This window comes from Pristis pectinata, chromosome 28 (genome assembly GCF_009764475.1).
Source record: "Pristis pectinata isolate sPriPec2 chromosome 28, sPriPec2.1.pri, whole genome shotgun sequence".
Taxonomy (NCBI): Eukaryota; Metazoa; Chordata; class Chondrichthyes; order Rhinopristiformes; family Pristidae; genus Pristis; species Pristis pectinata.
The window spans coordinates 15117597-15145238 of NC_067432.1; the positions used below are offsets into that span (position 1 = coordinate 15117597).

The following is a 27642-nucleotide window of genomic DNA, read 5'->3' on the forward strand; positions in this document are numbered from 1 at the left end:
CAACATGATAGGTAACAACATTACCAATTCAAGATGGTGGTTTGGTATATATTTTATCTTAGGCTGAGTTATAATGGACTGTATGGTTGAGTTTTATTCAAGGTTTATGATGTCTGTATGTGCTACTGATTATCAATTTCAAGATAAATGAGAATCACAAAATCTAAAAACTTATTTGTAATCATACTTTGCACACAAACCAAACATCAAGATGTTAGACACTGGTATCCATAGGTAATTATCATTTAATTTCAAAAACAAGTTTCAATGATAGTGCTTCATTCTGGACAATTTCTCCATAAGGTGGAAAGCTGGCCCAGTAATTTGCATCCATTTCCATTTGCTTGGCAGCCTGTTGAAAACAGTTGCATGATGAGTCTATGTTTTGAACACTCCAACACATGGGAATGCACAGTTTCTCCTTGTATCGCACCTTCTCAAGTTGCCTCCTCGGATGCTGCTGTCTTAGCAAAGCCTCATCCAGTGTCACAACGCGAGGTTCCGCATCGGCACCGGTACTTGCTGCAGCCAAAAATTCTTCTCTTCCTTACACTAATTTTGGGAAAAATGTAGTGAAGCATCATCTCCAACATCTCATGGCGAATGTTCATTAAATTCATCATCATTAGCACCAGACTAAAATGCACACACAAAGCAACTCTGAATCCATATCACAGGCTTCCTTCGGGATAACTCATTGCTTGAAGTTTGAAGTTTGTACTGGATTCTAGTTAGGATTTTGACCAATGCAGGGTTGAAATAAGTGGGTAGCACCATACTGTAATTTAACCAGATCAACTTGGACTTTTGTCTAAGGGTAAAGCTTTCTTATTGTAATATATTGGAGCATCATGATCCAACTTATATTCAAAATCATTCAAAATACCCTAGGCCTCCAGATAGTGAGGCGATCACATGCCGATATCACTTCCCCGCTACTTCTTGTAATCTATCAGGACCCCAGCAGACTGTGGGTACACGTCTCATGGGGAATAATAAGCAAGGCCCTCTGCTTACCGTCCTTCACTTTTGTACAGTAGGGAGGGGAACAGTGGTGGGCAAGAGGCAACTCCCATAGCAAAGCTAGTAACTCCTCCTGTACCAGAAAGACAGAGGCATCAAAAGGCAAAGAGAAGGAACTGTCCACTGAGATCCCTCTGGAATCAAGCACAGCAGCTCTACTGGAGATGGAACCAAGTTGCTTCCCACTCACTTGCATGGAATAAGACAGGTTTTGACACTGAGGCATCAAATGTGATGTGCAGTTCAGTGACTGAAAGCTGGGAGTAGATTTCATGTAATGTTGTGGGACAATGATCAGACTTGATGAGCAACTCCTTAAATGAGATTTCTTGCTTTGATTACAATTCTGCTTCTTAAGCAGACCCTCTGCATCAATGATGACTTGCTTCCTCTCGAGTTCCGTAGGCTTTCAAGGTGGCTGAAGGGATCTATACAGGACTGATGCAGGGTCTTGACCCAAAGTATCAATGAACCCTCTGCCTCCACAGATTCTGCCTGACCTGCTGAATTCCTCCAGCCGTTCATTTTTTGCTCCAGACTCCTGTAACTGCAGTCTCTTGCATTTCCACTTTCCCTTCACTTCATTGCAGGAGTCAACAGTAATTTTGAGGTCTATCTCCAAATGCAAGTATCATGTGCATATCATTGCTCCATGACCGAGGTTAGGGTCATCTCGAACCTACAGCAAGAGATGACAAAGACTGAATGGTTTCCTATTCATCCTGGAGATTTAATCCACTGCGGTAGGAAGCCAACTTGTGGTGAATTATAAGCTTTTAGTGACAAAACTGGTGCAACTCGGAGAGTACATCAGTAGGCTGGGCATTTTGGTAAAAGTTTAGTTAATGATCAGTAATCAAGCTCAATAGATGGGAGGGAGAGGGAAACAGAAGCACAGGGAGAAAACAAATAACATTAAGTATCATTGTGATTATGAAATACATGCTTGTTTCAACCAATATTTTCGAATGCAAACTAAGTTACTGACGCTTCTAATTTAATCTGAAGTGTTAGCAATCCAAGGTACATGGCGCCACAGTTTTTAAAAGAATGCCATCTGTATTTCACTGACCAGCTAACAAAACAGTCAGCTTCTTGGACTGTATTCAACAACATCCACACGACTTGCACTAACTCTGTGGACCTCTACATTCTGCATCAGCCCATGTTAGCGTCCTTTCACCTCTCTGATTGTTAAAGCCATTATCTTTTCCACGATGTCCCTTCAAACCCACTTCTCCAAGTGAGAGAGGACTAAGGATGACTCTGAACGCTGGATGGCACAAGGTTAGATACGGTCTCTGCCAGCTTAACAGTGAGCCAACACAGTGTAGGTGCACTGAATGCACCAGGCATTACTGTTTACTTGGAGGTGTTTTTTGACGTCGGTGACTCGCAGAGATTAAGATCGCGCCGTGAAAGTGACGAAGGAACATCGTCACTTGGTAAGAGGAGAAACAAGACACACACTCTTTGCCGACGGTGTGGAGCTAAAGCACTTCAGCTGCAGAAATCTACCTGCGGTAACTGTGCCTACTCTGCCAAGAGACAGAGGAAGTATTACAGGAGTGTGAAAGCCAAAAGGAGAAACACAACTGGCTTATATCACACTAGGCACCTGAAGGTGTTTCGGAGGTTCAGGAATGGATTCTGTGAAGGCACCACCCCAAATCCCAGACATGCTTCTTCTAGCACTGCATAAACTGTTGGTGTACCAATATAACAAATAAAGCTATGGTTTAGAAAGTTTTTTTTAAAAAATTAACATTAATTAGATCAGGGTGTTTGTCCCTTTGCAAGGATAACCAGCAGGCTGACTCAGTGCAGAGAGAGCTGCAAGAAATCCAAGATACTGGATCAACAATCGACGGGAAGAGTACACAGACAAAACATTCAAACTGACTGCCCTTACACACCCTTCATCTTTGTCGCCAGCATAAGCTGCGATGGGCTGTCCCTGGTATCCATGATTAGTTATACAGACCTACGGTTGAGCATGATGTGAAACAATGGCTGCTTTCTTTATAAATAAGCACAACGATAGCATTACACACATCCGGCATTATTTTGCCCTGTTACAGAGAACCCCAAGGGCCAGTTACCATGCCGACACTGAGCTCAGTGTTCACAGATCATATATTGTGTGGCTTCACTAATCAGTTAGCCAAGGGAGTTGGTAAGCATTAACAAGAGGCTGCAGTGTAGCATATTTTACTCATGCTAATGCAGCGTGAAGGACAAATGGTTCTTGGGCTACTTCACAACCATCGTACCTGCTGGTGGGCTACAGTGGAGGTGCCCGAGAGAAGTCCTGATTTTTGTCTTATGAGCCTGAAACAGCCAAGACAGTGGGTTGGTAGACTGCAGAAAGACAGCTTGACCACTGGGCAAGAGGAAAACAGTAAACTGGCCAAGGATCCCACACAAACTGCTGGCCACAGATCCCTGCTGTAAGTCCTTATTTGTAGTGAGTGGCTGGGAGATCGGTGTGGTGGACCAGTGGGAGCGCTAATGAGGGAAAGGACCAGCAGTTCCTGGATATTTCAGTCCACTGCTTGCAAGGAAGGAAGGAGAAATGCAAAGAGAGAAAAGAATGTGGCGATGAGACCAGAGGCAGCCACACAGATCACTGGAAGCCTTCCTGCGGAGGTGTAACAGTCAGCCTCGGCACCCTGCATCCTCCCACTGTACGTTTCCCATTTTACTGAGCAAATAATTTATTTTCCCTTTTTCACCTTTCACCAATTCCTCACAGAATTACCAGATCCAGAGGCAGCTGCAAGCTGGATTCCTTATGATTGTAAAGATAACCCTGCCCAAATAAAGTGAAAGGCAGAATGACCCAAAACAGAGCACTTCTCACTCAGCTAACTGCACTGGGACACAACAGCAATAGACCCTCAGTATAGCACAATCTCCAGAGCTCCAGGAGTGTACTGATTGACATGGAACAAGGCAGAGGGTGAGGCAGCAGCACCCAACCCACACCAAGTCACAACTCAATCACCTCTGGACTCCCACGGACAGGTGGAAGTCTGGCTGCCAAGAAGCCAGAAGACCTCATGATAACAGAATCCCAGTTTAGATGAACGCCCTGCCATCTCCTGATGTTGAAATTAATCATTTGGCTCCCGACTACCTGCCATCGATGGGTTTAGATCTTCTGAAAATAATCATACACATGGGAAAGCTCAAATGCTTTGAGTTTTTGGCTAGCCTGTTACAATTTAGGAAGGGTGACCAGCCAGGGGTCCAGTCATGCTCTCAGGCACAGGAGCAGAAGGATGGGTTTCATTGCTATTAATATAATCATGCAAATAAAATCATTTAAAAAAATGAACTCTTGCTCTCCTAATCTATCTTGTTATAGCCCTTACACTTTATTTGTCTACCTGCACTTTCTCTGTAACTGCAACACTTTATTCCAAATCCTGTTTTTCTTCTTACTACCTCGATATATTTATGTATGACATGATCTGTCTGCTTGGCAGGCAAACAAAAGCTTTTCACTACATCTCAGTATATGTGACAATAATAAAGCAAACCCGATATTAATTGCTCCTAAATACATTGTCCTTGGATTATAAGTACTCCTTTGTTGGCAGTACATGCCAACATTCAGGAATTGAAATGTGGTAATTCAGCTCCAAACCAACCTCCTGCTGTTCCCTTCACTTTCCCTCATGCTCGTCTCTGCCCCTTAATGAAATGGAAGATAACGAGCCACCAAATTGGTTCCCAACCCAGCCACTGGGAGGCACAGTGCACTGCAGTCATATGGGATGCGTAGCGCACCGAACTCTGGCTCACCGGACAGCATCCAGAGTGCTATGCTTGGCAAGTCTGTGCAGACTGCACTGCAGAGCCAGGTGTACACGTGGGCTGGGAATCTGCCCTCAAGAAGACTACACCTTGAACTACTGCAGTCCTTCCATTGACAGCATTCCACAACATGGGAATGACAAGAGCAGGTTTAACACAATGATTGAGTGAGGATTGGGTTGGACTTGGGTTCCAACATAAAAACACTGCAGCAACATGCCATGGGAACATAAACTGTAACCAGGTCCTCATTCAACTACGAGTTGTGTTTCTGTTAGCAGAGTCCTTAAAACTATTGTGTCACGTGAAAAACCTCCCAATATGTGCCCAGCCCATGGAAATTACCATTGCTAACTCAAATACTTCACCTCAATGCAGGAGAAGGTATTGAGATCACCTGTGCTATAGATTCTGCCACAAAAACTTTTGCAGGAACTATGAATCAGAACATGTACATTCATGTTCTACAGAACTCATTACCACTCCCACAACTCACTCATCTTTAAGCTCACAAACTTGCACTGGAGCGTTCTGGAAAATTACAAGTTTAATTCACTGAACTTCTGGTCAGGGGGAGCTCCCGATACTGGAGCCATTATTTGTTCCCTCAAAATAAACCAAGTTCAAACACTTTTAATTTGGTTTGAAGTCCCTCTCATTAGTTCCAAACTGATTGATGAAGTCAATCACCAAAACTGGATTCTGACCAAGTTTTAATATGTTCTGTAGAATTTTTTCAACCCCTAGATTACCAGCAGACAACGGATTACAAAAGGAAACAAATTTAATTAGACACCAGGAATTTCTTAATGCTGGCAGCAGTTTGACTCCCATACCACTGATCTTCCCTCGAGGTGAGAAAAATTGGCACAACTGAGAGATATCTCACATTGTTTGTTGAGCTTTAAACCCTCACACAAGATAGTACATAACATCGACTCTAATTACTTTGGACAGGAGGATGGTTCAATGGTTACAATTGAAGCTTTCAAGCAGATCTTTCAACTGGTCACTGACCTTACTGTGAATTCCAGAATTCGCAACTTTTAATACCAATGTTAAGTACAAGTTTATGTTCTCATACTTGAATGAACATATTCCTGTTATACAATTAAATTACCTCGAATGAGAGTCAGCAGATATGGGTTTGTGCTATCTTCTGATTAGCTATATTATCACAAATTGGAATTACAATGGAGATTTTATTTAGACTTAAGGGAAAGTAAACATGCACTTCTTATTATCTCTGCCTACACTCTGACACCAATTGAAAGACCATTCATCTCTCCAGCAACTTTCATTAATGGGTCAGATATCCCTTGCAGTGGCAAGGGAATGGCTTTTTTCATCCACCTCATTGACGAATTCTTGGGACTTGTCTCTGGATATTTTACAAGGACCAATGTCACCTGTGAATAGGTAAAGCAGCTACAAAGCTCTTCAACCAAACAATGCATTTGAAGTACCTTCACTGATCCATGTAGAGCCTAAAACAAGAAATTTTAAAAACTGGAAACACAAATTAGATGCAAACAATATTGCAGAATTGAAATAAAGATTAGGAATAATAGTTTAATTATAATAAAGATGGGATTAAGCTACTGAAATACGTCTTCCTTTCATTGTCACTGGGTCAAAATTCTGAATCTCTTCACCCAACTGCATCTTCACCAGAAAGACTCCAGTATTCCAAGAAGGTGGCTCACCACCATCTGTTCAGGAACAGTAGGAATCAGCAACAACTGTTGGCCTTGCCAGCATCATCCACAACCTAAACAATGAATTTTAGGGCAAAAATGAATATAAGTTTCCAGCATTAATCTTGTGCTTCAGTCATGAGCAACAACACTTAAATTTTCAACACCAGAGAGACTGTTCAGTATTTATCCTTCATTCCTCTGTCAGAAACTCATTCACTCCTGAATAAACCAGCCCTAACTTTCTCAGCCATCCTTTTTGGGAAACCAGTAGGCAACTACTTCAAGAAATACCACTGCATTCAACTCAGGGATGAGCACACAGGTAAGGGTTGTTGGAGTAGTGCATCTTTCAGCAACATCTGGATTTTCACAGGCTGTGGAAGCTGCTGTCCAATTTATCCTTCAGTAACATGAGCACTGATAGCCCCATCGTTATTATTACAACAAAATGCAGGTTGGCGTCTTCAGGATCACCAAATGAATTAGCGCCTTCCGTCCACCTGTCTCTGCTCAAGGCAACCAATGGTAGCCAGGATTAGCACTTCATCATTATTGCAGGAAAGGAACATCAAAGTTAACGCTATTACATTTCTAGATAGTTATCTGGTATATGCAACAACTTTACTGTTCTTTTGTTCCTCTTCTCTCATTCTGTCATCATTAATCTAGCAATCTGATGGCTTCATCTACAGTAGGCCTGGCTTCACCTCAGAGATATTCACTTTGCTCTATCCATTCCTCCCCTAGCTTCTCTGAAACTTAAAACTAACTTGTTTTCTCTCTCAGTTCTGACCACCTGAAAATTTAACTGCTTCTCTCTCCATAGATGCTGCCTGGTTTGCTGAGTGTTTCCAGCATTTTTATGTTCGTCAGCTGTGTTTGCAAAAAAGAAATGATAATTAAGACAACCAGTGATATTTATTTACAAGTCATTCATGTTCATTAGGTGTTCTACATTTTAGCAGTTCTCCTCCGTCTTCTCACCTTGCCGACCTATCAGCTGGTTTGATATCAGGCCCAAACAGGTATGGGAGGGAGTGAACCAGAGATAACGTCAAACGTGAAGGAGGAAACTCCAAAACACACACTATACAAGTGCCAAGGGTCAATGATGGAGACATATTGCACAAAAAAGCATATCAGTGATACAAAAGGTGCAGCCAGAAATACAACCGACACAACTAGCGTTAAAATGGGTTTGCAGTGCTTGGACAGATAGTTCAAAGGGACGAGTAAACTCATATCTATGTCAGCAGAAGTTATGTTGGATTGTAATCTTACTCACATGGTTCATGACAAGGCAATGCTATTTGCAAACCACACCCCAAAATTCTTTCAATGAAGATCTCCACCCAAATTGCTGACCTAACATTTTCAAACAAGTACAGACTGAGCAGAGTTTGATGTTCCTGATTTCAGCTTCCTGGGATTGGTGGTTTCCATTGGTGCTTCCTTGGCTCCAAAGTAACAAATCAAGCAAAGTATAAAATCTAAGAAGTGTCAGAGATCACCTGTTCATCTGCAAGCACACAGGTAGCTCAGTACACAGCACTTGTCCTCGGAGTCTCAGAAAACAATGGATTTGAATCCTGTCAAATGCAGGCCAACATTCCTGTGTGGTAGAGGGGGGATGTCAACTCCGTCACTGATATCACCTTTCCAGATCCACGGAACTTCCTTCCCTCAGGTAAATGAAAACCATCCAATCACATGAGGGTGGAATTCTCCCCAGTGTCCTGGATATTTTTCCCTCAAACTATATAATTAAACAGATTCAAAAAAAACAAACTGTGGGAGGAACTCAGCGGGTCAGGCAGCATCTGTGGACAGAAATTGACAGTTGATCAAGACCCTTCATCTGGACCAGTCCACAGATGCTGCCTGTCCCACTGAGTTCCTCCAGCAGTTCGTTTTGTGCTCCAGGTTACAGCATCTGCAGTCTCGCCTCTTCATTAAACAGACTATCTGGTTGCTATTACGCTGTTGCTGCCATTGAACTACACTGTTTTCCACAGTGACAACATTTCATTAGTACTTCTGCACTGCAGTGTGTTTGGAAACATCCTGGACTCTCAAAAATATTACACAAGTGCCACACAAGTGGGCTAGATGTTTGGTGTACAAAACTGAGAGAGTCAAATGATACCACATACGACAAGAAGTGTCACGAACATACATGCGTAGAAAATAATTGTGAGCAGAAGAACATTCAGCCCCTAAAGCCTGCTGCACCCCTCAATAAGATCATGACTGATCGGAACAAAACTTCAGTCCAGATGAAGGGTCTCGACCAGAAACATCGACTGTGCATTTCCCTCCATAGATGCTGCCTGACCCGCTGAGTTCCTCCAGCATTGTGTGTTGCTCCAGATTGCAGCATCTGCAGTCTCTTGTGTTTCAACTAGAACCTCAGTTCTGTAATCCTCCCCATCCCCAGTAACCCTTCACCCCAGTCTACCTCTGCCTTCAAAAGACTCAAAGATTCTGCTTCCATTGCCCTTCGAGGAAGAGAGTTCCAAAGATTCACCTCAACTCTGTATTAAATGGGTGACCCCTTATTTTTAAGCAATGACCCCTAGTTCTAGATTCTCCCACAAGAGGGAACATCCTCTCTAATCTACCCTATCAAGGGCAGAGCAAGTGTCCATTTTACCCATGAAAGGATGGATTAGAAATTCTTTCCCATACTTCCAATGCGGCCAAGTGTCAACCTCACTCTGTCAGTAGTGTTCTGCCAATTGGCAAATGCTTCAAATTTCTGACTCAAGCTGATAATCAAAGCCTGATGGCAGCACACTGAGAGGATGCTACACTGTCTGATGCACTGATCTTCAAACATAATGCTAAACACAGCCCGCGCCTGGCTACACAAGTTGGAGGTCTCACAAGTTTATCCAGTCGTAGCTAGAAGCTTTCCTCGTTCCCCATCTGAAATCTCCACCTCAGTCAAAGTACATTAACCACCTCATTGTGTGATCTTGCTGTTGATAACAAGCCACTGATTTTACCCACAGAGCAGCAAAAGGAAGAGTTCATCACACTCAGCGAACAACAGAAAGCCAGTGATTTGAACATAACGAAAAGAGCAAAAGGCCATTCAGCCCACATGCCTGCTCCACCATTCAAAGACCATGACTGATGTTTTACTCCAGCACCACTTTCCTGCACAAACCTCATATCCCTTGATTCTCACGAGCAGTGCATTCACTTACTTCTAAGGCAAATGCAGAAAACAATTAACCTGATGAGGTGAATGATCATGGGATCCATTTTTGGAGGGAAACATGAACATGCTGTGCTATTGGTATAATGGGATCTTTTATAGCAAGATCAGAGATGCGTTGCTGAGGTTGTCTCTGGAAACTTGCAGCTCAGTCATTCCTTGCATGCAACTCAACTTGAAGGCAATTTAAGGACATTCAGAACACCATTTGAAACAACAGATCATTGTGGCATACAGTCAGGCAAAATTGCGAACATCAACACTGCCAGCAAACACAGTGGATATCTAAACTAGCTAGTATAAGCCACATAAACACTGCAGCAACAAGAACAGGTCAGAGGCTGGGTATCCTGCAGCAAATGACTCGCCCCTTCAGACGCCTTTTCACCATCTACAAGATGCAAGAGCATGATGGAATTCTCTTCATTTGCCGGGATGGATGCAGGTCCAAGAAGCTCAATACCAGGACAAACTAGCCATCTTGATTGGCACCCCTTTCCATCACCCTAAACATTCATTCCCTCCAGCTCTGCTACACCATAGCCGCAGTGTGCATCATCCACAAATTGCACCATTACTTGCCCAGGCTCCTCCAACAGCACGTCCCAAATCCACAACTTCCACCAATGAGAAGGACAAGGACAGTAGGTTCCTCTGCAAGTTATAAACACCATCCTGAATTGAAAATATCTTTCTATTTGCAGGAACTCCCTCCTCTGCAGCTATGCAAATACCTTCACCAGAAGGACCGTAGTGATTAATGCAGCGGCTCCCGACCACCTTCAACGGAGGGAAGATAACTGGAGGGAGTACCATTGATACTCAGATCCCCAACAGTGAATAAGTAAAACAAATGTTCTGACAACAGAGCCTCGTCCCCAGAAGCCGTGCAATACGAGGCCACCTCATCAAGGCAGAGCAAGCTTGTTTATAGAAGGATGCATCAAGCCCATTAGAGTTGCCTGGCTTCTAAAAACTGGTGAGATTTCAAACCCGCATCATGCGGAATCTTCTATTCAGGCAACTACTTGAAGACACTTCGATGGCTTTTGTATTTGTCAGTTTAGACAAGCACACAAGCCCTCCCCGCAGTTTGGGAATCTCAAGCCCACACCAGGCTGGCTTTTGAAGTCATTTCAGTGCCATGACAGCCTCCACCAAGACGTTTACAGCATGGACTTCCCTTATTTCAGGAGATACCTGACTGTCCAGCAACAGTGATCTCAATAAGCTGGCTGGGCAGCCAAATACACTGACAGCAAACTAAAAGCACAATCATTGTGTAACTAATACTTTTAACATTTTAAAGAACACAAAATAAAAAGCGGAACATGCACATTAGCTTAAAATGGAGTCCGAAATAAAAATAAGTTAGTTTTATTAAAATTTGTGAAGAAAGGTTTATCTGAAGGAATGACAATACCCACACACAAAGTTAAGCAGTAATTTAGGCCTTAAACCTCATGCAACATAATGCAACTTTTGGAATATTTTACACCAGGATAAGTTCATGAATACCCCAAAGTTTTCATCAATGCACCGCTTCTGCTGCAAAACACTGATCATTGTGAAGGAGCAGGGATAGCAGTTGCTGGATTGCTACGTTTAACTAGACATGTGCGTCCCAGAAGTTGCTGGCAATTTGAGGAAAATGATGAGGAATATCGTCTGCTACATCAAAGCTCACGCTACTGTGTGACTGGAGTGCACCAGCTCACACATCCTTCTGAATCAGGGGCAGGAATGCAGGGCCAAGCTTAGCACTTCTGACTGTAATCATCGGCACACCTTTGAGATAAAGGAAGCGCACACAACCCCAAAGTTCTGCCTCTTGCATCCTGGCTCCCCTCCCAAATGCACTGATGTTGAAATTTACTGGTATGACGTGGGAGGTTACACCTCATGAAATCACTCACCCAAGAAAAGGACAGATCAGGAGCTGAGGCTGTAAAAATCTGTTTAAATACAACAGTCAGAACAGATATCACTAAGGGTCCATAAAACTATCAGTGTGTGGAATTAGTTTCTAACAATGGAATAAGTAGGCAAACGTTGAACTGAATGAAGCAAGCACCATCTGCAGGCAAGTCACCCATTAGCCTTCTCACCATCACTTCCAATGAATGGTTCAGGAGTCCGCAGCTGGACTTGTGCCGGAACAGCGGGTTCAATAAGGAAGGGTCCCCCCCCCCCACCCCACATTTATCATTTATTACCTACCACGGTGGCAAAAAAGTGTTCACTGAGGGCAGAGGGACGGACAAGGCCCAGCAACAATCCGACAACAGACGCACAAGTCTTTTCATGTTTGCAGTCTGTTGTTATTAATGCAATGAGATCATCAGCACCACTCTTGGTCTTCTCTTCTCCAAGCCCCATGGGAGTGGCAGCAACGCCAGGCTGCTGCTTGGGCTTGCCTCCCTGTTACGACTGCATATTTGGAAGAGGTTGGGCTCAGTAAAGTTTGGAGGACAGAAATTATCAGAAAGCTGAGAGAAGATTTACACAACACAATCCTGAGTCAACATCAACCCCACCCAGGAGACTACTTGACAGAACAGCATATTTCAGGGAAGCAACAGCCCCATATCCAGCGATGAGCAGCTTGGTGATGCAGGGGTTAGTGCTGCTGCCTTATAACTCCAGAGACCCAGGGTTCAATCCTGACCTCAGGTGCTGTCTGCGTGGAGTTTGCGCCTTCTCCCTGTGACTGTGTGGATTTCCTCTGGGTGCTCAATTTACCTCCCACGTCCCGAGGATGTGCTGGTTGGGAGATTAATTGGCTGCTGTAAATAGGAGGAGGATTGTCACGAGGAGGACATGTGCAAGGGGTTACCAGGAAATGGGATTGATGGATTCCTCCGAGAGCTGGCACAGATGCAATGGGCCAAACAGCCTCCTCGCAAGTCATGAAAAAGGTGAAACAAAATGGGAGAAAGATGTACATAAAAAGGAGCGGGAGTGAAGTGTGGGAAAGCAGACATCCACTACTGGATAACAAGGCAACAGAACTGAAACCTCAGCTTGTCTGAACCAGGAATGAATTCCTACTGTGCTTACACATTGCATTACACACAATATGCCCAGGTGGTGCATCAATGCACCACGGACTACTCAATGACTGCACAACTCACTGTGTTATCTCCACCCTTCCCCTACATAAAGCAATGCCATCCAATGCTATTTTCAAACAGTTGCAACAGTCACAATGCTTCAACGGTATTCTGATGGTTGTAGTGTTCTTCAGGACTTCCTAATGTCCTGAAAGACACGGTATTACTGCAAGTCTTCCTTACATTTTGATCTATGATCACATCACCCATCTTTTTTTTTTAGGGAAATTGCTAGCTCTCTTTTACTAAAATAATAATTTACCTTTGTCCAAAATGAAGTTGTTTCATACCTCAGACAGTGATTTGAATGCAGATCTGCAATCTACATGGCCCAGAGCTGGATCTTAATATTAAATTGTTTCTTCCTGAAAGCACTTTTCAAACTTGTTCCAAAACTAATGTTACAATTGTTCTCCTTTTCCTCAAGCAATGCAGTACGATCTTCTTTTTAATGACGTGAGTTTGCATTGCCAATTAGCTCTGGGAGTTCATGGACACGTGCTAGCTGCACTAAACCCATCGATAGAGGAGGGATAACTGCTGGAAAGCTGGGCAGGTGAAGAGTGCGAATGGGAAATGTAATCAAAGAAATTCTCAATAAGGGGGAAACATGGTAATCAATGGTAACTTCAAAGCAATCGTGGGAACAATTGGAACTTACATCCAACACATCTGACAAAACAACCAAATACGATTGGCAACAACTTCAATCTGATGAAGGGGTGGAGTTCAGGGTGAGAACAAGTTCAGTCAAAGGAGAGCAATGGTGAATGGAGACTGGGCAGGCCACTCTGACAAAGCGGGGAACATCCTGGTGAAGGAATCGAAGCAAAGAACAGCCAACCTTGAAAGCTGACAAATTTTAGGTTAAACGAGCTATAAATATTGGACACAGGTGATGGGGGGAGAACAGACAAAGGGTGAAACAGCTGAGAGGGGACACTGGCTAGTTTAGGTGGGCCAGGTACATTCAGGTGGCCGTTTATGTGTGCATATGTGTCCTTGTATGTACGTTGGTGGAAGAGACAGGGATGCAATAGAAGCTCAAATATAGCCTGAGGAGATGATGTGGATAAGGGATTGGAAGATCACCAGAAGGCAGCTATCAACATCTGACCTCAGGCAGGTCCTTCCTCCACACCACTGGCCCTTGGCAATACACCGATCATCACAGGGAGAACATACAAACTCCGTACAGACAGTGGCAGGAATTGAACCCTTGTCGCTGGAATAGTGTTAAGCTAACCGCTACACTACCATGCCTGTGAGGACAGCAAATGTGGTCCCCCATTTCAAGAAGGCTGCAGGCTGGAGCATGGTAATTACTGACCTGCAACCCTAACACCAGTAGTAGGGAAGTTATTGGAAATAATTCTGAGGAACAGGATCACTTGGAAAGGCAGAAACTAATCAGAGACTGCCAGCATGGCTTTGTCAAGGGCACATCCTGTCTGATCAAGCTGAGTGAATTCTTTGAAGAGGCAACAAAGTTTATTGATGAGGGCAATGCAGTAGATGTGGTTCACCTGCACTTCAGTAAGGACTTTTTACAAAGTCCCAAGCAATCTGCTGGAGGAACTCAGCAGGTCGAGCAGTATCCGCGGAAGGAAAGGCATTGTCGACGTTTCAGGTCAAAACCCTGCATCTCCCCAAGTCCCATTTGGGAGATTGGTCCAAAAGCTTAGAGCCATGGGATCCAGGGCAAGTTGGTAAATTGGATCCAAAATTATCTTGGCAAGAGGAGACTGAGGGTGAAAGTAGAAGGTTGCTTTTGTGATTGGATGCCTGTGTTCATTTGAAATATATGTGAATCATTTGGATGTGGATGTAGGAGGCATGATCGATCAGCTTGCAGATGACATGAAGATTGGTACAGCTGTTGACAGTGTGGAGAGTAGTCTTAGGCTACAGGGTGATGTCGATGTTAAACTGAAATAGCAGGTGAAGTTTAATCCAGGTTAATGTGAGGTGATGTATTTTGGGAGTACCGATGCACCTTGGACATACTACATGAATGGTAGGGTCCTGGGAAGTATGAAAGAGCAAAGGAATCTTGGTGTGCAAGTCTAAAGATCATTGAAGGTGCCAGAGCAAGTAAATAATGAGGTTAAAAAGGCATACAGTATGGGATACTGGCCTCCATTAGTCAGGGCACTGAATACAACAACAAGGAGGTTATGCTCCAACACACACAACATGCTGGAGGAACTCAGCAGTCAGGCAGCATCTATGGAGGGAAATGAACAGTCGATGTTTAGGGCTGAGACCCTTCATTAGGGCTAGAAAGCAAGAGGGCAGAAGCCAGAATAAAAGGGTAGAGGGAGGGGGAGGAGCACGAACTGGCAAGTGATATGAGTCCAGGTGAAAGGGGAAGGTAGGTAGGTGAGGGGTCCAGGTGAGAGGGGGAAGGTAGGTATGTGGGGGCATCACCTGCCAGCTCGTGCTCGTCTGCCTCCCCCACTCAGGGTAGAGTGCTAAATTGGGGAGGAAGGCTAATTACAATAGTATTAGGCAGTTGCTGGGGAAAGTAGATAGGGAGTAGCTGTTATTGGGTAAGTCCACATCTGACATGTGGGAATTATTTCAAGGCCAGCTGGTCAGAACTCAGGACCAACAGGTTCCTGTGAGGAAGACAGAAGGGTGACAAGGTTTGGGAACCTCAGATGACCAGATGTTGTAAATTCAGTCGAAAAGGAAAAGGAAGAATTTACAGGGTTTAGGAAGCTGAAATGGGACAGGGTCCTTGAGGAATATAAATGAAGCAGGAAAGGACTTAAACTTAATATCCATGGTGAGTAGGATTAAGGAAAATTCCAAGATATTTTATAAATACATTAAAAACAAGCGGGTAACTAGGAAGGGTGTAGAATAAAAGAGCAAATTTATGCAAAGAGCCAGACGAAGTGGTTGAGATACTAAATGAGTCCTTTGCTCCACTATTCACCAAGGAGAAGGAATAGGGTTGTGAGATCAGGGAGGGGTATGCTAATATTCTAGGGCATGTTGATATCAAGGAGGAAGCGGTATTGGGTCTTTTGAAGAACATTAAGGTGGATATATCCCCAGGGCTGATGGGATTTATCCCAGGTTATTGAGAGAGGCAACAGAGGCGATTGCTGAGACCTTGATAGAAATTGCTGTATTCTCTTTAGCCACAGGCGAGGTCCTGGAGGATTGGAGAATAGCCAATGTTTTTCCTTTGTTTAGTTAGACAATAGGGACAAACCAGGATATTATAGACTGGTAAGACTTACATCAAATTATTGGAGAGGATTCTTAAGGATAGGATTTATACATATCTAGAAAAGCATGGACATATTGGGGATAGTCAACATGTTGAGGGAAGTCATGTCTTAAAAACAATTGAGTTCTTTTGAAGAGGTGACAAAGATGATTGATGAAGGTAGGGCAGTGAATGTTGTACACATGGAATTAAATAAAGCTTTTGTTGTTTGTGATTACATATATATATATATATATATATATATATATATATATATATATATATACATATATATATATATATATATATAAATATATACATATATATATATATATATACACACACACACACACACACACACACACACACATATATATATATACATACACACACACACACATATACAAATAAATGATTTCGACAAAAATGAATGCGGCCTGATAAGTTTGCAGACGACACAAAATTGATGGAGTTACAGATAATGAGGCAGGTTGTCAAAGGATTCAGCAGGATATAAACCAGTTGGAAATATGGGTAGAGAAATGGCAGATGGAGTTTAATCTGGTTAAGTCTGAGGTGTTGCAAGTTGAGAGGTCATCTGTAAGAGAGAAGTATATATTAAATGTGTACAGGACCCTAAGGAGCATTGATGTACAGAGGGATCTTGGGATACAAGTCCATGGCTCCCTGAACATGACAATACAAGTAGATAGGGTGGTAAAGAAGTGTACAATATATTTACCTTTATTGGTCGGCTTTGAGTATAAAAGTTAGAGGGGATGTGGAGGCTTTAGAGAGGGTGCAAAAGAGGTTCACCAGGATGTTGCCTGGATTAGAGTGTATTAGCTGTAAGGAAAGGTTGGACAAACTTAGATTGTTTCCTCTGGAGCGTTGGAGGCTGAGGGGCGACCTGATAGAAGTTTATAAAATTATGAGAGGCAGAGATAGGGTAGATAGTCAGAGTCTTTTTTTCAGTCTGGAAATGTCAAATACTAGAGGGAAAGTTTAAAAGAGAAGTGCAAGGCAGATACATTAGGGACATTTAAGAGACTCTTAGATAGACACATGAATGATAGAAAAATAGGGGGCTATGTGGGAGGGAAGGGTTAGATAGTTCTTAGAACAGGATAAAACGTCAGCACAACATTGTGGGCCGAAGGGCCTGTACTGTGCTGTAGTGTTCTATGTTCTATCTCAGAGCTGGAACACTGGAGTTAATCAGTTGGCCACCAATGAACTGTCAGGGAGAGCAAAAACTCAAGACAGCCAGACTCTCTGGAGCAGTTCCCAATGGGAAGACTGAAGGATGGAAGGTTGAAAAGGGCAGAAATGTTGGCCCACTGAATGTGGAGGCTGCTGGGGCAAAAGGTGAGGACAAGAGAACCCTACCCTGGATCGGAGCAGGAGGAAAAGGGGTCAGGGCAGGAGTGCAGGAAATGGAGCCAATACAATTGAGGGCCTTATCAGCAATGGCAGAAGGGAAACATTGATTAACTAAAGCCCAGTAAGGTTAATATGTTAGCCAGACAAAGACCTGGAGGAAAAGACAAAAGAAAAATATTTTCATTCCTTTAGTTTTTCCTCACAGTCTCAGGATATCCTGAAGCACTTTACAGAGATTTCTCTCCAGGTTATGCCTTCAGAGCCCTCGCAGAGATCATTATGTTTGATGTTTCCAATTCAATCAAGGGACAGCCACATTGTGGCATCAGTCCCAGCACTCAAAACTAGTTTATCACAGTGCCTGTCAAAAACTCCTGAAAACATCAACCAGTTCCGGCAATGTAAGCATTGGTGTTCAGAACACAAACATTATTGTGCCAGAATCTAAAGTACAGAAACTTTAATTACAGTAGTGCCACCATATTTGATGCAGTGTGTGGAGGAAATCTGTCTGCTTCTTTGTGAGAACATTGGTCAGGCACTGGAGAACTAGTTCAGTATTCTTTGCAAACCAAACAGATGTGACTCATTTGATATCTTAAGCCAGAGAGAATCACCCGACAATGAAGCTGGCTCTTGGTGCTGCTTTGAATACCCTCTGAAGCCTCGAACACTCAATGACCGCTTGAGGTACAGGACTGCCCTCTGAACAATGAATGCAAGGGTAATGCCAAGAAAGATCCCCAGTGTGTGCTGAGGAAAAGATCAAATTAATCTTCTGTTTCTCAGACCCAGACTGCTGTTATAATTCAAGCTTCCAGCTTTTGCAAATTGTGTTTGGTTTGATGTTTTATTTTCTGTCGATGGTGAGTTCAGTGGTAGGTTCCCTTCCACAGGGCAGGACGGTCTGCAACACGACTCTGGGGCCCAAGCAGCCATCACCGCCAATTAAAGCAGCACAGATTCGGCTTCAGCCGACAGATGCTTTCGCTTAAGTCTTTAGAGTGGGACCCAGTACACCAGCTCATAAGGGTTGGATGCTTGGCATACATGAAGAACCCTTTCAGACCTCTACCCTTGATGTTTCCATTCTGATCAAAAGAGTGTAGCAATATCCCTGTATTCACAAACTAACAACTCTCCAAGATTCCCTATTGGCTCCAATGAACAGCATTGCTGTACCTCTCCTGCCCTCACCCCCATTCTCCCAGATCTTAACACGGAGTTAAATACATCGACACCGAGTCAGATATCTGTCCCTTCCTCTGGGGAACAATAGCGACTTTAAAGAAAAGTTGGAGAATTTATTGCTTTAGACCATATGGAGAACACTTAGCCAGGCTCCTCACACTCTCCGTAGTGTTAACGAGAACATTTGGAGAAGTCTTTTAGAAGGGATATTTACAGTACAGACAACATATCAATTTATTCTCAAGTAATGGCACAGAAAATCAGATTAGCATTCTGCAATACTGAAGAATGATGAGACAGTACAAGTTAATCCAACAGTGATGGCAGAAAAAAATCATCGGCAACTGCCTGCGAAGCCACAATGCCACCTGTGGGAGCCTGCACCAGCCTATTAGTCACATAACGTTGCTTGGAAACCAACCAATAGCAAGTTTAGAAATCACCCTGCCCCAGTGTACGGCACAGAGACATCTAACCAAGCTGCTCAGCAGCCTGCAGGAGGCCCATTGGAGATTTTGCAGTATACACTGCTTTCCTCTGTAGATCACGTAGCACCAAGCCTACAGGATGAGAGAGACACCAGGAACACCATCACTTTATCTTGGCAGCTCAACTGAATCCTAGAAGGTCTGGAACAACTGAATTCAGGGCTTCCCACAACTCACTGCCTCCTCACACAATTTGAATTCTACAGGTTGTATGTCACTGTGTACATGGAACATCAGTGTCCTCTCCCAGGTCAAGATCCCCCTCACGAAAAGCTGAGTTACTCACAGTCAACTACAACAAGCAGGCCATGTTGTCCACATGCCCAATACCAGACCCCTCAAACAGATGTTGCACTCCCAACTGTGGTGAGAGGAGATTAGCAGGGTGACCGAGGAAATGATTCAACGATGTGCTCAAAGCTTCCACTGAAGAAGTGCAAAGTTTCTACCAAAACCTGGGAGCCTCTGGCCCATGACTGCTCAAAGGAGCATTCAGGATGGTACTGAGAACCTTGAGTTCCTGCTTAAGGAGCACACAAAGCTCTGCATAAACCACACACCACCCATCCCATCACCCACCTCCTGTGGAAGAGTTTTTGGCTTCCACATTGGCCTCACCAGCCACCTCAGAATTCATAAAACCAGAGTTAAGTACCAAGCCATCCTCGATCCTGAGGGACTACATAAGGAGATAAAACTTCTTTATTTTAAACTACAAATCAGCTAACTACCCATTTCTTCAGCTTGCTCACATTTTACAGGAAAAATAATTATTCCCATCCATTCCTGCTGAAAGACGGAAGATATTCAGAGTCACAAGCAACAATCGTATTACATCGAAAAGGCTCGCGGGATAGAAGAAGTGTAGCAAAGAGGATGTTGTGTCAAAGGACGTGACACCCAAGGATTGATTAAAGGAAGAGCTTGGGGGGGCGAGGAGAGAGAGGGGAGACTTAACAGAAGATATAGAAGCAATTCCAAGGCATGAGGTCCGATATGGTTGTGTGAGACAGACAGAGACAAGAAATAGGAAGATCATGAAATGATTTAAACGTGGATGATAATGACTTAACTCGAGGCTTTGAGGAAATCAGGGCCTGATACAGCTGCTGGGGTGAATGGCCGTGAAGGTCAGAGTCCTGAAGATGATGAGGTTTGAGATGAGGGGATCATGAGTACAAACTGAGAATGGCATGGCTCTTCATTACTAGTATGAGGGGTAGGTGTTTCTAAAGTAGCTATTAAATTAGCCTTCAAAAGCTGCTTTGAAAAAATAAATCTTAATGAAGAGAACCTCCTGAGCCATGCCTGGTTTAAGGACAACAGGAAGAGAGTGAATTCAGAGGACAGGGAACAAGGATAGACTCGCTCAGCACCAAGACCAGAAGATGAGTCACCGTTCCAAGCATACATCGAGGTAGGCAGTGGGAGACAATAAAGAATATTTTAAAGGGAAATGTGGGCAGATGGAACAAAGTGAAGTGGTTAAAGAGTGCAGGACAGTTTTAAACCAATTTGGTTTTCAGTAGCAGTGTGAGGGGGAAGGTCTATCTAAAAACTGTCTCAAAAGCTGCTACGAAATGAGCTATTAAAAAGCAGCTTTGTAAAACTAAATATCATCTTCCTCAAGCAAACCTTCCGAGCTATGCCTGGCTAGTTCCTGGTGTGCATGAAAGCTTTCCCCCAGATTTTTAAAGTTAAGGAAAAATAGACAACCTTTCTGCTGCAAATTCAGAAATTGTCTTTGTTTGAGCACTCTTGTCACAGCACGTAAGAAACTGGCATCGTTTAGAAACAAAATAGGGAGGTGGGTTAAAGAGTGGTGAAATTTAATGTAAAAATGACACATCCTCAAATTTTAATCTCGCTAGTGTGTGTTGTGGTGTAACATTTAACAAATGTTGTGATGTTCTAGGACTTTGAAATACAGTGTGTTCTATTCATTCCTGACTGAGATAGTCTCACTCGCACAAAATAATCAGTAGAAGAGGTGCTGGCAAATACAAGGAGCGGCATTAGTATTTGGTAAAAACGGCAGACGGTCAGGTTCACTCAGAACCTAAACTTTGGTCACAACAATAAAAACAGTTCCACTGTTGGAGAGCATGGCTGCTGGAGAGCATCAGCAGCAGTAGGGAAAACACTAGAACCTATCAGAAAGGCACTTAGAAAATAAAAATAGAATTGGGAAGAGTCAATATTGATTTATAAAAAGGGAAAATTATGTTTGACAAATCTGAGATGGTCTCTGGGATTTGTAACTGGAAGAACAGATAAGAGCAAACCAGCACATGTGATGTATTTGAACTTTCAAAGAGCCTTCACTAAATTGCCAGTTTAATAAAGAAAATTAGAGCACGTGGGATTGAGGGTAATAAACCAGCACAGAGTGAGGATTGGTTAACAGATGACAAACAGGATATGAATGAATACATCATTTTCAGGTTAGGAAGCTGTAACTAGATTTTGTTCGGCTGGTCGCAATCTGTGTTGATGATTTGGATGGGAGGATCAAGTTTGCTAATGATTCAAAGCAGGGCAGCAATGTGAGTTACAAGGAGAAGGCAGAGAAGCTTTAAGGGGATAGCAAACAAGCTGGGATGTGGCAGATAGAATTGGAAAAATGTGAAGACGTCCACTTCAGTAGAAAAACTACAGAAAGGAACAGTATTTTTTAAACGAGGGATGATTGAAAAATGTTGGCATTCAAAAATCTGTATCCTTGCTCATGCATCACTGAAAGTTAACCTACAGGAACAGTAAGCAATTAGGAAGGCACTGGTATGTTGGGTTTTAATGCAAGAGGATTTGAGTGTAAAAGTAAATCCTTACAGCAATTAAATGGGACCTGCTGAGAATATACCTGGAATATTGCGTACAGGTCACCCTACACAAGAAAGGATATACTTGCAAGAGAGGGCATGTAATGAAGATTCACCCAATTGCTTTCTGGCATGGGAGTGTTGTCCAATGAGAGTTGAGCAGGTTGGGCCTAATGTCTCAATTGAGAGGCGATATCAATTGGAAGTTACAAAATTCTTATGGGTCACGATAGGGCAGATGCAGGGATAATATTTCCTTAGTTGGAGTATCTAGAACCAGGGATCACAGTAAAAGGATCGGCCGTTCAGAACTGAAGTGACGCGAGGCTTCTTCATCCTGAGAATTTTGGAATTCTCTATTCAACAGAACTGCAGAGGTTCAGTCACTGAGTACATTCAGGATCGATAGATCGTTAAATATTAAGGGAATCAAGTGAAATGGGGTTTCACGCAGCAAAGTAGCACCAAGGTAAACAATCAGCCATGATCTTATTGCGTGATGGAGCAGGCACGAGGAGTCAAATGGCCTACTCCAGCTTCTAGTTCTTATGCTTCCAAAAGAATACAGGAATTATTCCCATAAATCAGGAACCAGTGATCACCACCTTTCCAAAAGAAGCTGACAACCCTTTTATTTTTTTTCCCCCCACAAATTAGTATGTTGCATCTGGCTTTAGTTTTCCAGTGGAGGGCTGGATCCTGCATTGATGCCTCTGTAACTAATAAAAAATAAATACAGATCACCCTTCCAGGAGAGATTTTTTTTTACCCAGTATTATAGCAGTTATCAGAAGTCTTCAGACAAAATAATGGTTTGCTCAAGGGGCGGGAATGTGCTCAAACCAGCAAAAACATGAACCATACACCTTCAGTACAAAAATACTCTGTAAATTTGCAATTCACCAGTGCTATGAATTCATAAAAGGGTCAGTCATTGATGCATTGCTGTTTACTGTCCAAAGTGGGAGCATTAGCCTTATAATTGTAATTATCACTGTAAAACAAGCACAAACTGACATCTTGACCCAAAACATCGACTGTCCATTTCCCTCCACAGATGCTGCCTGACCTGCTGAGTTCCTCCAGCAGTTTGTTTTTTGCTCCAGTTCCCTGCGTCTGCTGTCTCTTGTGCCTTTGTTCAAATATTAAGCTGCACTGAAACATTCTTACTTGTTTTCTCACATTTCTATTTCTAACAAAGGGGCTTCGATCCAAACATCAACTCTTTCCATAGATGCTGCCCGATCTGAGTGTTTCTAGCATTTCATTTTTATTGCAGATTTCCAGCATCCGTCATTTTTTTGATCATGAATAATTTTTAGCTTGCCTCAGAAAAAGTCCATCAAGTGTCAGGCTCAGCTACGCAATTACAGACATCTCACGCCCTGCCAGGCCAGATAAATCAAAATGTTATTAAAAGTGACCTCTTGCTACAATAGCTTCTGTGAGACTTAATTGCTGTGACTTCCAAAAACATGCAATCCAAATGAGGTGCAGAAAATACTTCCATTTGTATGCCACCTCTCTGAATGTCCCAAACTCTTTTGATGTGTAGTCACTGCTTGCTGTAATGCAGTAATTATCACAGAAACTTCACTCACAGCAAACTCCAACCTAAGTGTTTTAATAGGGTCCAATAATCTGCTTGCGGGAGAAGAAGGGGGTATGACACCAAGTGCAACTCAGTCACTCTTCTAAAGTGCCATGGGTCTTTTCCCGAGAGCACAAAGCGCATCCATTTACTGACTCTGCCTAAAGAAGTTTTCTCTGACAGGGACGGTGATTCTTGGCACAGCTCTGGAGGTTTGGACTGGCTGTTCTGCATTCATGTCTGTGAAGGGAGACTTGAACCCACAACCTTCTGACCTCAGATCCAAGAATGCCTCCAGCTCAGCCATGGCCAACAGAACAGAACAGAATGGAAAGGAATGCCTCACTGCTCACAAACAATAGCAATTTCGAACTCAGTATTTAATACAACAGAAGCACAAACGATGGTGGCTGATAATAGCTTTCACTTTTCAGAAGAGGGGATTGAGGAACAGTCCACATGACAACGTTGGTCTAATATCACAGAACAGAGGGCACAAGCAGAATGAGATTCCCACGTATATGTGTGAGATATCTCAGCACCAGCATTTATAAAAACTTAAATACTTTCTAACGGCAGAAGAAATGGAATTGGGAAGTTTGATGGGCTTATTCTAGAGGCTAGCTGCGGTATTTAGTGCTAACCAGTAGGTCTTCCAATTATTGGAAAGAATCTGCATTCTGATATTAATCTCATGATCGCTGAGCACCAGTCATATGAATCAGCAAACAAATCGCTCCTTTTCATTGCACACCAGAGCTGTCATGAGACTGGCAAACAGCACCCCACAAGGAGCCATGGAAAAGTCATTAGACCATGGTCTGCAGTCCCTTCGAGTAGTGCGTGACTAATACAGCCCTGAATGCAGTCTGTAATTCACTCCAAGAGCAGTTCTCATCTTGCTGCATTGCAAATAAAATGTAAAGAGCTGGGATGGTTTCCAAATGATCCCCAAGGATACTCCTTTACCGAAATGGCATATTTCAGTTTCATAAAAAAAGGCTACAGAGGTGCTGGGAGGGGATGTGGTGGATTGTGATAAATGACTTATTTGTTATGGCACCAGAGATATTTTCAGGCAGATCTTTCACAAAAGTCATTACTCACTGCACCAATTTTTTTTAAAATTAATTTGGCTAAGATAGAAAACATTGTGTCCTTGGAACAATTTGGTGACCCTCAGTGTTAGAATACCCTGCATCATATATTCCTGTTAAACATGGCAGCTGCATTGCTCATAGACTGGAATTTATATAGCGGCCTTCGCATTGCTTTGTAATGTCATACAGTGCTTTATAACCAATGATCTTTTTAAATGTAGTCACTGTTTTTAATAAAATTCCATATCATATTACTCAAAAACATGGCATCTTTGCTGTTCAGTGTTTTAAAAAGCCAAACAACAGAGACAAATGTATACAACAAAAGTTCTTGATCAGACTGTGGTGAATGGAAAAGTCAATCAAGTTTGGAACAAGCAATTCGAACAAGTGCACCATGTGCGGGATGAAAACAGCTCTAAATGCAACTCAACAGGTTAACTTTAATGCCAGCTTATTAGGGGAAAAAATGGAGAAGATGCTCACTGTTGCACCAGACTGCATTGTGTCCACTCCCTCAAGTCTATCTGAGATAAAATCATAGAGTGTGTCTGCCACTGTGGATTTGGGACCAGCTGCAACAAATCAGGGCAGCTAATTTGGCCCTACTTTCTGAGCAAAGCCAGAGGAACTCTTCACCCACAAGGATTACACAGTGCAGACAGGCCAACGTCCTTTTCTCTCTCCCATTTTAAATGTATTATTTTTCATTTAGATCAGAAGTGCCAAGTTATGGAATGCCGAGCTACCCAACTTACTGCCCAATTTTATGCTGGAGCCAAGGGAAGGCAAGAGGACCCCGAGACATTTCCTTCATTGCTTCACTGCGTCTTGCAGAAAGTTTGCTCCATTTCAGCATACAGAGGACATCACAGTCACATACCAATGTCTTACCGTTAAATGGTACAAAAATTGTGAACCACCTTTTCTTTCTATAGTAGCCACCAACAAATCGCACTTGAAAAGCCTGCCTGATGCTAATCCCAGCAACTGAGGGGAAATGTTCCACAGGGAAAAGCAGCATGCATTTATCAAAAGACTTGTATCTTTCACAATATCAGGATATCCCAAAGAGCATTTTAACCAACAAACTACTTTCTGAAGTACAGCCACTGTTGTACTGACAGCCACTTTCCACACAGGAAGCTCCCACAAAAAGCAACATTAAAAATGGTTAGATAATCCTTTCAAGTGCTGGTGATTCAGAAATAAGCATCTCATCAGGGGATTATTCTCCTACTCCTCTTCAAAAGGGAGCACTGGGATCTTTAACATTCACCGTTTAAAACATCATCTGATTACTTCTTCAGCATGGCATTGCTCTGTCAGCTTGAGTTGTGTTCAAGTCTCTGGAATGAAACTTGAACCCAGAACCTTCTGATTCAGAGAGCTACCCACGACTGAATAGCAAATCACCAACACAATACATCAAAGACGTTTGCAACTAATGAATTAATTTTGATATCCATTCAACGTCAATGTGGGAACATGCATAATGTTTTTAAAAATAAAAAAGTAATGTGAAAGATTGGGCAAAGCAACAGAATATATTGATACACCTTTAGCTCCCTAATCTTCACACAAGAGTTATCAGGGTCCCACAGGAACCTAGGGAAGTCTCACACTGTGGAAAATAATCCACACATCCTGCTCAGTGCTGCTGACACGTCGAGTTTGGTGAATTAACACAAGTAATATGATTGGTAGAGTCACAGTGGGATGGGAGGACTCCAGAAAAAACAACTGGTGGTTTTAATTCCAACCAGGTGAAAGAAAAATAGAGGGGTGCAAAATGCTCTTTCAGTCCTTTCCTCGTAACCTGCGAGATTTCCTTCCCCCCAAAATATTTCACTGAATCACACTGCCCAGGGGCCATTCGGCCCACTATGGTTATCTGCTCATTTATTTCCCCTCCCCGATCTTTTCACAAAGCCCTGCCTTTCCCCATTGAGTTCATATCCAACCTTCAATTCAAAGTTACAAATGAAACTGCTTACATCACCACCTCCAGCAGTGGATTCAACATCACAAGTTGTGCATATAAAAAAATGTTTTCCTCTCCCCTTTGGCTCCTGTCAATTACAGGTAACCCCTGCGTTACCGCCATTCAGGTAATGGAAATTCACCGAGTTCGTAGATCACTACCAAAAAATTCTGAGATAAGGAATAAAAATTTCCTCTCTCAGAATTCATGTGACCATTTTTGCCCCCAGTCTTGCATTTCTCAATGCATGCGCAGGTGATATGGTTCACGTTATGGAAAAAAATCGCAATACGGACAGTTTTCTGGGAACGTAACCCCATTGTAACGTGGGGGTCACCCGCACTGTTGACTTTGTCTCCGATCTCAGGGGCTACCACACTTCCTCTCCATTCACTCATTTTATTTGTTCACTTGCCTTTTAAAAGTGGTCTCCCACCCCATGACCTGTAAAGTTTATCGCTCAGGTGCTAACACCCCACAGTATCAAAATAAATTCTGCCAACCTCTCCGTTCTTCTGACTGACGGGGCCAGTTGTTAGGAGTACCCAGTCTCAGACACATTTTGAAGTTGAAAGTAAATGTTTGTGAAATCTCACGTACAATATTACATTTAGGGAACTGGATAAAGATTAGACAAGGCCACACCAGAACAATACATTACGTTTCAATGAAACTAATATGTAAAATGCAACAGAGTAAGAAAATAATGCTGAAAACCATGGGTACTTTTTCCAGATGCTAGGTTATGCATTTAGGATACAAAAGATTGCTTAAAAAAAATGGAAGGTTTAACTTTAATCATCAGAAATATCATTTCAAGAAAGCAACTGTCATCGACACAGGAACTAAATCCATTTAGTCTCCTCTAGAACTGAAAAATTTGAGTGAGGGAGGGGAAAAATCAACATAGGAAACATCTAGGAATAGATGTTTATGCCAAGTATTGCATCAAAAGGAGAGAATAATCAAACTAACTTGT

General features: G+C 42.8%; 2 protein-coding genes across 6 annotated transcripts in view; one reads left to right on the forward strand and one right to left on the reverse strand.

The window, feature by feature from the left end:
- The window catches only part of myo5aa (myosin VAa), a 182811-nt gene that overhangs the window by 133557 nt on the left and 21612 nt on the right, over positions 1-27642 (reverse strand). The gene's annotated exons all lie outside the window — the stretch shown is intronic.
- LOC127584059 (60S ribosomal protein L37-like) lies at positions 2284-2725 on the forward strand. Its single transcript, XM_052040600.1, has 2 exons — positions 2284-2310; positions 2396-2725. The coding sequence occupies exons 1-2, from the start codon at positions 2284-2286 to the stop codon at positions 2723-2725; spliced, it is 357 nt and encodes a 118-aa protein (XP_051896560.1).

Coding starts and splice junctions, on each gene's coding strand:
- LOC127584059 (XM_052040600.1), top strand. CDS start 2,284: ATGACTCTGAACGCTGGATGGCACAAG. Junction 2,311..2,395: donor TGAACGCTGGATGGCACAAG/GTTAGATACGGT, acceptor GTTTACTTGGAG/GTGTTTTTTGACGTCGGTGA.